At 45.6% G+C, this 11,527-nt stretch overlaps 2 protein-coding genes across 4 annotated transcripts in view; one reads left to right on the top strand and one right to left on the bottom strand.

Moving 5' to 3' along the window:
• The window catches only part of FANCA (FA complementation group A), a 30,114-nt gene extending 29,562 nt beyond the window's left edge, over nt 1–552 (top strand). For both annotated transcript variants that reach the window (XM_045293570.1, XM_045293572.1), the window contains 2 exons: nt 101–193; nt 312–552. In XM_045293570.1, coding sequence (XP_045149505.1) covers nt 101–193; nt 312–461 — 243 coding nt within the window. In that variant the 3' untranslated portion in view covers nt 462–552. The remainder of the gene's footprint in view (nt 1–100; nt 194–311) is intronic.
• ZNF276 (zinc finger protein 276) overlaps nt 7–11,527 on the bottom strand; it is a 19,357-nt gene continuing 7,836 nt past the window's right edge. For both annotated transcript variants that reach the window (XM_004704495.3, XM_045293576.1), the window contains exons 6-10: nt 3,235–3,345; nt 3,028–3,103; nt 2,681–2,798; nt 1,565–1,664; nt 7–1,064 (exon numbers count right to left, since the gene is read on the bottom strand). In XM_004704495.3, the coding sequence (XP_004704552.2) occupies nt 797–1,064; nt 1,565–1,664; nt 2,681–2,798; nt 3,028–3,103; nt 3,235–3,345 (673 nt within the window). In that variant the 3' untranslated portion in view covers nt 7–796. The remainder of the gene's footprint in view (nt 1,065–1,564; nt 1,665–2,680; nt 2,799–3,027; nt 3,104–3,234; nt 3,346–11,527) is intronic.

The raw sequence follows: 11,527 nt of genomic DNA, 5'->3' as shown, positions 1-11,527 counted from the left end.
CAGTACCTCCTGCAGAGGCACCTTGGGACAAACACAGGAGCACACAGAATGTATCTGAGGTGCCATGCTGTGTGACCCTGTGCCTGTTTCTCCACCCCAGAGAGATGCCTTGGGACTGATCACAAAGGCTCGGGGCTTCCTGTTGCAGTCCATCCCTCGGTGCCCGGAGAGGAGCTGCTTGAACTTGATGGAGGTAATGCGGCCCGCCCACACTCATGAGGTGGAGAGTTTTCACGCCTCTTCAGAACAGTCAGTCAGTCCGTCAGCTGGTCCCACGGGGCCGGCAGGACTGAGCCTGTGTGCTCTCATAGCTGCTGGAGGCTAGCAAGGACCTGGACCCTGAGGTGAGCGCCGCCCTCAGGAAAAAGCTGCCAGTTCCTCCCAACCTGGACCCGGACCCGGACCGGGACCCGGACCCGGACCCGGACCCAGACCTGTATCGGGAGCCCAGGCTCTTCTGACAGGAGCTCCTGGGGAGGGGGAGGCTGCCCTCCATCCCAGCTGCTGAGTAAACAAATGTGGGCACAGCCTCTGCGCTCTGGTTACACTGCACGGCGGGTCACAATGGTCTTGATTACTTTAGCAGGAGGAATAATCAATTATTGAAAATCTGAGCTGGCTCCAAGAAAAGTTGCTGGTCCCAGCGGGAAGCCAGTAGGGCTCACAGCCAAGCACTGAGCCCCTCCCTCACCACTTAGGGCAGCCAGTAGCACCCACCACCCCTGCTGTGTGCCACGAACCTAGGCCCAGCACGCTGGTACTGCGGAGCCCTGCTTAGCTGTCCCACCCACTGGCCTCAGGTGGGTTCAGGCTTCACGGCCTGGCCCTCTCCTGTCCCTGGGGGACCTGGCAGCCCAGGGGGCTCTGTCTGCAGGGGTCTAGCCTTATCTTGGGTTTGTGTCAGTGGGTGCACCATGGACATGTGGACATTCAGGTTGTGAGCCTTCTCGAAGCGGCGGCCGCACTGGTCACAGGCAAAGTCCAGCTCAGTCTCAGCCTTGTGCTTGGTCATGTGGTACTTGAGGGAGGCTCGTTGTCTGCACTGGAACCCGCAGACTTCACACCTGAGGGGCAGGACCGGTGAGGACATACAGAGCACCACACCGACACTAGCCCATGCCTGATGTGGCTCTGCGCCTGGCACCCTAAAGCAGCGGTTCTCAACCTGTGGGTCTTGACCCCTTTGTAAGTCGAATGACCCTTTCATAGGGGTCGCCCGATTCATAACAGTAGCAAAATTGTAATTATGAAGTAGCAATGAAAATAATTTTATGGTTGGGGGGGGTCACTGCAACATGAGGAACTGTATGAAAGGGCCGCAGCACTAGGAAGGTTGAGAACCCCTGCTCTAGGACATCAGCCCATCATCAGGTAGGATGTATCATTACATCAGGAACTGTATGTATTAAAGGCTCATGGCATTAGGAAGGTTGAGAACCACTGCCCTAAAGGGATGAGTGTGCAGGCCAGACCCTGCGCCTGCTCCCTTGCCACCCAGCCCAGTCCACACACTGCAAGCCCACCCCCATCGTCCACCTCACGCGTAACCGCGGCCTGCACTCACTGAAGGGGCTTGGCTCCCGAGTGGCGCATCTGGTGCACGAGGAGGTGCTTGCGCTGCTTGAAGGTCTGCCCACACTCATCGCAGATATAGTTCCGCACCTCTGGAGACAAAAGGGGGACATGCATCACTGAACACCCATTTCCGCCGATTCACACAGGAGGGGACGCCGTCCCCAAGGACCCTGTCTACAGAGGAAAGGCGATGGGATGCTGTCTGACCAAGGTGCTCACGGTGCCAATGAGCACATGTCAAGCCTGTTCTCAGATAAACGAGCGCTCATTCCTACTGATTGTCCACCTCTGCCATGCTCTAAGGCAGCAGTTCTCAACCTGTGGGTCATGACCCCTTTGGGGGGTCGAATGACCCTTTCACAGGGGTCACCCAATTCATAACAGTAGCAAGATTACAGTTAAGTAGCAACAAAAATAATCTTGTGGTTGAGGGGGTCACAACATGAGGAACTGTACGAAAGGGTCGCAGCACTAGGAAGGTTGAGAACCCCTGCTCTAGGACATCAGCCCCTCATCAGGTAGGAAGGGGCCATGGAAGGATAAAGAAATGCTTTGGAAACCAACTTATCCTTAACCCTGAGCCACAGCCACACACATGCCCATCACACTCCCAGACGGCCCCTAAGCAGGTCCTCCTTTCTTGGCCCACACAGCACTGGACACCAGTCAGTGACCCTGTACAGTCACCACCACCTGACCTCTTAGCACTGATCCTGTCTCCCATCTACAAGCACATTCAGATGAACACAAATGGTTGATCTGCTCGGCAGACCCAAAGGCATGTGTGGCAGAGGAGTAGAAGGGTCAGCGTGAAAAAGGAAATTGTAGGGAAGCCATAACAAATCCTGTAGGGCTCGATAGATGGCCCAGCCCCATCTTGAGAGGACACAGGGCTCTCCTGCCTCCTCACATACGTGTGCCACAGCATCACAGATTAGGAATCTTAACAGACCTGGCCCTACTTACGGGTGGACCCCGAGCATTGCCCGGGTTCCCTGAGCACACCGACAGGCTGTGTTGTGGGGTGGGCAGGTAGTTCAAAGCCTACTCCGGTCTACAGAGCAGTTGCAGGGTGTCCCCAACGCAAGGACAACAGCGTGGTTACCGGTGTGGATGAGCTTCACGTGGCGCTGCAGGTAGCGGTCGATCATGAACACCTTGTTGCAGCCAGGGTGTGGGCAGGGCCTCTCCCGGACCTCCTCATGGTGCTCCTTGATGTGCTTCTGTAGGACAGCAAGCTGTGAGTGTCACTGTGGCAACACTGTTCCGGGAGGCTGCTCCACTCAGAGGTGGTAGGCTTGCCTGGAGGACAGAGCCAAGGGCTCCTTGATGGGCAACATCCTGTCCTTCAGAGCTTAGCTTTCCCCAGGCGGTGGGTGCTCAACGGGCTGCCCCCCACCCCTTATACCTGGGACTGCAGGAATACCATGCTGCCCCCACAACCCTGCTCACCTTCATGCCATCGGCACCTCTGTATACGGCTGTGCAACCCTGGTAAGGACACTTGTAGATTGTGGGCAACTCCTCCCTGAGGGCAGAGAGAGCACATGTGAGCTCCCCCCAGCGCGCACGCACACACACACACACACACACACACACACACACACACACACACACACGGGTACCATGCCTGCTGTCACATGCACGCACCTACCTCACCTTTCACTGCGGAGTTTTTTCTTCCAGCCTGGCTTGGGGCCTGGTTTCTTCCGAGGTTTTGGTCCGTCAGACTGCTTGGCTTCTTTCACTTCACTCTTTCTACCAGAAGTCCTACAAACAGACAAGCTGGTCCTAGGCACACGTCAATTTGCTCTTCATTATGTGGGGAAGCTAGTCTTAAACCCCAAGGGCAAGGCAGTCCACAGAGACCTGTACATAGAGACCTCGCATCAACCCTGGAGGGGCACCTGCCACAAGAGCACCTGCACAGAGTTAAAAGCTTGACACTTTGGAAGCATCAAAACCAGAAATGTTCAGAAGAAAATATTTTAGGTACTATCCCCCTCTTTCTTGAGGAGCCTTGATGGCACAGTGGGTACATGTTGCGCCACTAAGCACAAAGTCAGCCGTTCAAATCCACTAGCCACTCCCCTGGAGAAGAGGTGTTCTGCTCCACTAAAGATTTATAGTCTCAGGAGCCAACAGGGGCAGTTCTACTCTGTCCACGGGGTCGCAGTGAGTCAAATCTGACTTGATGGCACTGAGTGTCCACTTCCTCAAGAGCTGATGGCACTGAACTGCTAACCACAATGCAGGTGGGTTCACGCCCACCCGCCACTCTTAGAGAGGGAAGATGGTGCAACCTCTTCCCAAAGATTTATGGGCTCAGAAGCCTTCGAGAGGGTGTCTACGAGGCGGAATCAACTCCCTATAAAGTATATTTACTTCAAGCACATAGTAACCAATAGGTAGGGTGGTGATTTTAATACCAGGCAAAAGGAGCTCTAAGTCAAAATCTGCTATAAGAGACGAAGAATATTGCATAACAGTAAAAGAGCTTGTCCAGAAGATGTGTACACCCAACTAACGAGCCCTGAAACACACTGACACTGACAGAACTAAAGGAGAAATAATATACAATAACGAGACGTCAACAAGCCATTTGAACGGACATCTACACAGAAAGCCAATAAAGCAACAGAAAGTGAACAATATTATTAGCCAATGAGACCCATAAGCTACTGACAACCCAACCACAGCACAAAATGTGAACCACTCTCCATGGCAGACCTTAGGTTGAGTTGGAAAGCAAGTCTCTAATTAATTAAAAATGGCTGAAGACATACAAAGTATTTTCTCTGATCACAATGAATACACAGAAATACACAAACAGATGGAAACTAAACAATACATTTAATAAGCAACCAGTGGTCAAAGAATTAAAAAGCAGCTTCAGGAAATACTTTGAGCAGGTGAATATGAAAGCACAAGACATCCATACTGACAGAATGTAGTGAAAGCGCTGTTGATGGCAACACGGTGGAGCAGTTATACCTCACCTGAACTGTGAGCGCAAAACAAGCACAAAGCAAGTACAAGAACGGGGACAGCAAAAGCCAGAGCAGAGATAAGCAGAGAAAGGAAACAGATGAGCCCAGGAAGCCAGAAGTTTTTTGTTTTTTAAATACCAATTAAATGGAAAAGCCTTTAACTAGATTGGAAGATAAAAAGGTGTAACTAGTAAATAGTTAAATGGGAATACTACTACCACCCTTATGGATGGACATCATAAAGTATTATGAACCTATATGAAATGGATTCCTGGAAACACAAACTAAATTGATTCAAAACAAATGAAAAAGCCCAACAAACCCAGAACAAGTGAAGGAACTAAGTGAGGAATCACAAACTTCCCCCAAAAGAAAATCCCCAGACCCAACGGATAGCTTCACTGGTGAACTATACCAAATCACCCGAATCCTTTTTTGTAAATTTCCTAACAATATAAACAGAGGGAACACTTTCTAATCACTTTGATGAGACTAGCAAAGCCAGGTAAAGACCGTGTAAGAAAAGAAAACTACAGGCCAGTATCCCTATGAGTACAGGAACAAAAATCCTCAATAAAATCCAAGACCATACATTAAAGTGACAATACGCTATGACCGAGAACATAAGGGTGGTCCCAACATGAGAAAAATCAAATGTGATCTTCTACATTAACAGAGCAAGGGGGAAAGACCACATGATCGTCTCAACAGATGCAGAAAAAGGACATGGCAAAATTCAATACCTTTTTGAGATAAAAACGCATCATCAAGTAGAAATAGAATGGAAAATTCCTAATCTGATGTAGAGCACCCAAGACAAACCCAAAGCCGCCATCACTGTCCAGGAGCCGCGGCGGCACAGTGTGGGTGGAGCATGGTGTGTGGTTCAAGCTCTCCAGCTGTGCTTCAGGAGAAGGGGAGGGTGTCTGCTCCTGTAAAGATAGTCTCAGAACCTTAGGAAACGACTCTCCTCTGTCCTAGAGGCAGCATGGACTCAAAGGCAGCGGGTTGTTGGTTTGTTCATCACATTCATAGAGAAACACTGAGAGTTTTCCCCTGAAGAGCAGGAAGGAGACAAGGCTAGCTACATTCACCACTGCCGGTCAAAACGATACTGGCAGCCCTAACCAGGTATATTAGGCAAGAGGACATAAAATAACTCCAAATCTGGAAGGAAGAAATGAAACCATCCTTTTGACTGATGACATGACCCTATATATACAAGACCCCAAAAAGTCCAGAAGAAAGCTACTAGAGCTAACGAATGACTTCAGTAAGGTGATGTTAGGTTATCACGCAAAAACCAAGTTGAAAAAAAAACAAAAAACAAGTTGACTGTTAATACACCAGGCATAACCAATGAGAAAAGGAAATACAAATTTCTATTTACAAAAGCACCTAAAAGAATACCTAGGATTGAACTATTGAATTGTGAATGCTATGTGTGAATTATATGCCACTAAAACTGTTGCGGGGGAAAAATTAATTATTAAAGACATTTAAAAATGAAAATATAATAAAATACCTAAGAACAAATTTAACAAGGAAGTACAAGATTCATACACTGGAAAACAAATGGAAGACTATTCTGTGCTCATGATCAGAAGATTTAATATGGTTAAAATGTTAGTATTACTTAAAGCAATCTAAAGATTCAACAAGAAATCCATAACAATTCCAACAGTATTTACAGAAAGAAAAAATCAATCTTCAAATGTATAGGGCTTGAAATAGCCAAAACCATCACTGTGGAAAATGGTGTGGAGCTTCATCAAACAATTGGCAATAGGAATATCACATGACCCAGCAATAGCACTACTTGGTAGATACCCTACAGAAGTAAAACACACAGCACAGACAGATGCACGCACACTCCTGTTCACTGCAGCATTCCACAATAGTCATAAGATGGAAACAACCTGAATGCGCATCGGTGGGAGAATGGATGAATTTTGGTACGAGCAGACAATGGAATCTTACCCCTGGCTAAAGAATAAGGGTAAAACTGAAACATCACACAACGTGGATGGATTTGGAATACATCATGCTAAGTGAAGTTAGTTAATCACAAAAGGTCAAATACTATAAGAGACCATTATTATTTAAACAAACTTTTTTAAAGGCAAGAAAAGGTTTCATACCAAAAGCACTCTGGTTCCTTGGGGTAAGAGGGAATGAGAGGAGGGGAAGCAATAGGCTAGAAGTCGGCGGCTGTTAACTTGGGTGATGGGAAGATAACATATTACAACAGAGAGATAAGGGGATTAGGAGTTTGATAAGCTGTTTACAAATGATCTTCTGATATGTAACCCCCCCCAACTTATTCACAATAAGAAGTTTGAGAAATCTCAACAAAATCCTAGCCAAAAGAACCCAACAATATATATCAAAAACAATAATACATGATGACCCAAGGGGAGTCACACCATTTCAACATCAGAAAAAAACAATATAAATAAAACAATGGAGGAACCATATGATCGGTTGTTATAGGAAAAATATTAAAAATTTTTTGACAAAATCCCACGGTAGTTATATAATTTTGTGTCAATTTGAAGATATAGAAAAAAGGTGTTATTAAAAAAGGTGTAGGGGTGCAGGTTACAGCCTGGTGGGTGTGGCCTTCTCAGAAGGCGGGTCCTGGGAACCTCCTCTCTCTGCCTTCACCTTTCGTTCCTGCATTCTGCATCAGTGCACATGGCTTCGTGAGTCTGAAGAGGGACTTTTAGACTAGTGCTGGGCTTTTAGACTTAAGGCAGACTGTGCTGGGATTTTTTTTTTTTTTGGGGGGTGGGGGATGTTTTCTTGATATATGAGGGAGTACCCCCAAAAATCCAAAATTATACTGGGCAGGGCAGAGCTTTCATAGTTTGTATTTTTCCCGTTAAGTGAGCAACTTACTCTGAGTTAGCGCACCCAGTGGTGTCGCCTAGGAGTGTTCTCTCTGGTCACAGTGAATTTTTTCGTAAAAGCAGTTTCGCTCGAACCTCCTTTTTTTGTAATAGCCAATTTAAGAGAACAGCGTGTAGCTGTGAACTTTTGTTTCCTGCTTGAGAAAAATGCAGACTGTTGTGATGTTGAACACAGCTCACAAGGACAGCGCTATGAGGAAAAACTCAAGTGTACGAGTGGTTTTCTCATTTCAAATAAGGTGAAATGTTGATTGATAAAACACCTCATTCTGGATTTCCATCAACTTCCTGAGCAGACAAAAGTATCGGCTTATAGTGATTTGGAGTTTGTTCTACCAGGTCAGACTGTTAATCAAGCTTTCTATTTCAAGGTTCTGAAAAGAATACGTAATCGTGTGGATAAAAAAGGCCTGATTTGTGGCACATGGACTGGTTTTCCCACCATGACGATGCATCTGGAACTAATCGAAAGATTCAGCAAGGTGTGACAGGACAAGATCAACATGTAACAGCAAACAGATTCCTTTATACTAACAGAGAGCTCTGGAAAGGAACTTAGAAAAACAGCAATTTTTACAAAAGCCAACCAACTGTTAGGTGTCATCAAGTTAGTTCAAGCACACATCGACCCCATACACAACAGAAGGGAACAGCGCCATCCTCACAATTGTTCTTATGACGTTCGAGCACACTGTTGCAGCCACTGTATCAATGCATCTTGTTGAGAGTCCCCTTGTTTTCCCTGCCCTCTGCTTTACCAAGCACGAAGTCCTTTTCCAGGGACTGGGCTCTCCTGAAACGTCCAAAGTGCATGAGATGAAGTGTCTTTAGCCTTGCCTCTGAGAAGCGCTTTGCATGTACTTCTTCCAAGATAGCCAAGCAGTTACTTTAGGGGATAAACGTAAACAGAAGACCTACACAAAGAAAACTACAAAGTAACTACTAAAAGAAAGTAAAAGAGACCTACATAAATGAAGAATATACCACGATCAGATAGGAAGACATAATACTGTAAAAATGTCAATTCTACAGTGCAATCCATTATGTATTCCAGCATCATTCTTTAGAGATGGAAAAACAAATGATCAATTAATAAGGAAAAGAAATCCCAGATAAACAAGGACCTACTGAACAAAAAGAAACAAAGTAGGCCTCCCACCTCCTGATCTCCTCCTGCTGCACAGCCCCGCAGCCGTCACCACAGCCTGGTGCTGCCCAAGAGTTAGAGCGACCAGGGGAAGAGAACTGAGATTCCAGAGATAAACCCACCCACCTGTGAACAGCTGACCTTTGGCAACGAACTAAAACATTAAATGGGAAAGAGAGATTCTCTTTAACAAATGTTGCTGGCAAAATTGGATATATGTGTTGTGTGCAGAAAAATGAAACCGCATATATCTCACACCATAAAGAAAACAAAACAAAACTGGAGCAAAGACTCAAATGTAAAACATAGAACTATAAAAATCGTCAATGAAATAATAGGAACAAATGAAAACCCATTTTATCAAGTCGAATTCAACTCAAGTTGCACCCCTGTGTAGTTTTCCCTAAGCTGTACATCTTTATGGGAACAAACAGATTCTTCTGTCTCCCTTAGAGCAGCTCATGGTTGTGAAACGCCGACCTGGAAGTAGCAGTCCAACGCACCCCAACAGCATCATCAGGGCTCCTTAGGGACAAACGTAAAGGTCCTATACATGGCATAAAATATACTGTCAAACATAATAAAAAACATACAGTGTAAGATAAAATAGATGACTAGGACCTCCTAAAAATTAGATACTTTTGCACATTAAAAGATTTCACCAAAAGCGTAAAAAGAGAATCCTCAGACTGCGGAGAAAAGTGGGCAGTAACTTATTGGACAAAGAAGTAATCTCTAAACTTTAAATAAAGCCTTACATAAACCTTACCTGAAACAGCCAGGAAATGTTTATGAGGATTATGAGTGAAGGGGTGGAGTCTAGCCTGTCAATCATTGTATAGCCAGTGAGGCCTCTGTGTGGGAATAGCCTTCTCCTGAGGATTCTGGGAACTCCTATCTATATTTGCTCCTTGGAGGTGGGAGCCACATGAAGCTACCTTGAAGCAGTTAGAGTTTTGGAGCTAAAGGTATCACATGGAGACCCCTACCAGCGCTGAGATGCTTACAATGCCACTGGATCCACAAGACTTCCCACCCACTGGCCTGTGAACTTCCTGCATTCGGCACCATCGCATGTGTTTCGTGACTCTGAAGAGGACTTTACAGATTGGTATCGGACAAATGGGCTAATAGCGGACTTTTGGACTTGATCTGGACTGGGCTGGAATGCTTTCTCAATGTTCAATTGCTCTTGCATATAAAACTCTTTCTTATACACACGAGTATCAATGAATTTGTTTCTCTTGTCTACCCAGACTAACACAGTGGTACAGCGTTTCCTCAAAAAAAGTTGGGAATTGAGACCCTGTCTAACCCAGAAATTCTTCTATTTGGTGTATGCCCTAGAGAAGTAAGAGCCACAGCAAAAACACCAACATGCACTCCCATGTTCACTGCAGCGCTCACATCAGCAAAAACATGGAGACAATCCCAATACCCAGCAATGAAATAATGGATAAATTAAATACTAAGCATTGTTACAGAATAATGATGGGTCCTTTAAACAAAACACCTCATAACATACATGAATGAAGGACATTATGCTGAGTGAAATCAACCATAAAAGGACAAATATTGCCTGAAATTTTAACTATAAAAAAATTAAGAAAAGATTTTCACACTAAAAAATATCTTTGATGCTTACTGAGTACAAGAAGAAAAGAAGTCATAGACTACAGGGCAGACAAGTGTTACCTGGGTGAAGAGGAAGGCAATATCCAATATGAGGAGTTTGGCAAAAAAACGATGGAGGCGGGACACACACACACACAACACTGAGGTTTGCAAGAGGTAAAGGCAACAGTGGCAAATACTGTTATAAACACAATCCTCCAAGAGTGGTGGGTCTAGGAACAGATGCGTGGGTAACCACACAGGCTGAACAGTGTGGGAGGGAAGTGGGAGCATGCCCACCAGTATACAGCAAGGTTTGATATGTGTGCTTGTATTTACCTTTGTTACAAATATCACGAATGTACTGGAGCAAAATTATGACTACTTCTTAGACATAATCAAGTAGCTTCAGGGAATGAATCGCTGGGCCTGGGGATCAAGACCAACGTCTCAGGGGACACTAAGGTCAGTCAGCACTGCATCATTCACAAAAACAACATCCTGCACCCTACTTTGGTAATTAGCCCTTAGGGTCATAAAAGCTCATGATCTAACGTACAACTACTGGTCTCTTCCCATCCAAAGGAAAGACGAGTGATAAAAAGCATCAAGATACAAGCAGCGCTGAGTCCAGTGGTATAACAGGCCAGGCAAACAAAACACCCTAAGGCCAGAACGAGATAGGGCTTGGCTACCAATACCAACCAATCTAAAAGAATCACATTAGAAGGTCCTGGAAAAGGGTGGGAGAAACCCGTGGAACAGAACTCAAAATCGTGAAAGAGACCAGGCGTCCTGGCCAGATAGACTGGTAGGACCCTCAAGACCATGGCCTTAGCCACTCACTCTTCAGGCCTGGAACGGAACTTACCCGTGTTAGAATAATCAACCACGTGTAATAAGAAAGGCAGAAGTTAGCCAGGACAAAGTTCGGAGAGCTGGAAGAGGAGGAGGAACGCCAGTGGGAAGCACAGGGAAGGAGCGGGACAAGAGGAAACTGCCAAGGACGAGTTGAGTCAGGATATGTAAGAACTGTTGAATATCAAACAACTTTTTGGTAAACTTTCACTTAATTTACAGTAAAAAGAAAAAGATTGTAATGCTCAAGGAGACCCCCCCCCCACCAACTCATTAACCTTTTTTTTTTTTTAAACATTTTATTAGGGGCTCATACAACTGTTATCCCAATCCATACACACATCAACTGTGTAAAGCGTATTTGTACATCATTTCTCAAAACATTTTCTCTCCATTTAAAACCCCGACATTAGGTCCTCATTTTTCCCCTC

Source organism: Echinops telfairi, unplaced genomic scaffold, assembly GCF_000313985.2.
Source record: "Echinops telfairi isolate 266 unplaced genomic scaffold, ASM31398v2 ScPeMD7_2291;HRSCAF=2852, whole genome shotgun sequence".
NCBI classification, from domain to species: domain Eukaryota; kingdom Metazoa; phylum Chordata; class Mammalia; order Afrosoricida; family Tenrecidae; genus Echinops; species Echinops telfairi.
This window is presented reverse-complemented; position numbering and strand designations above follow the sequence as displayed.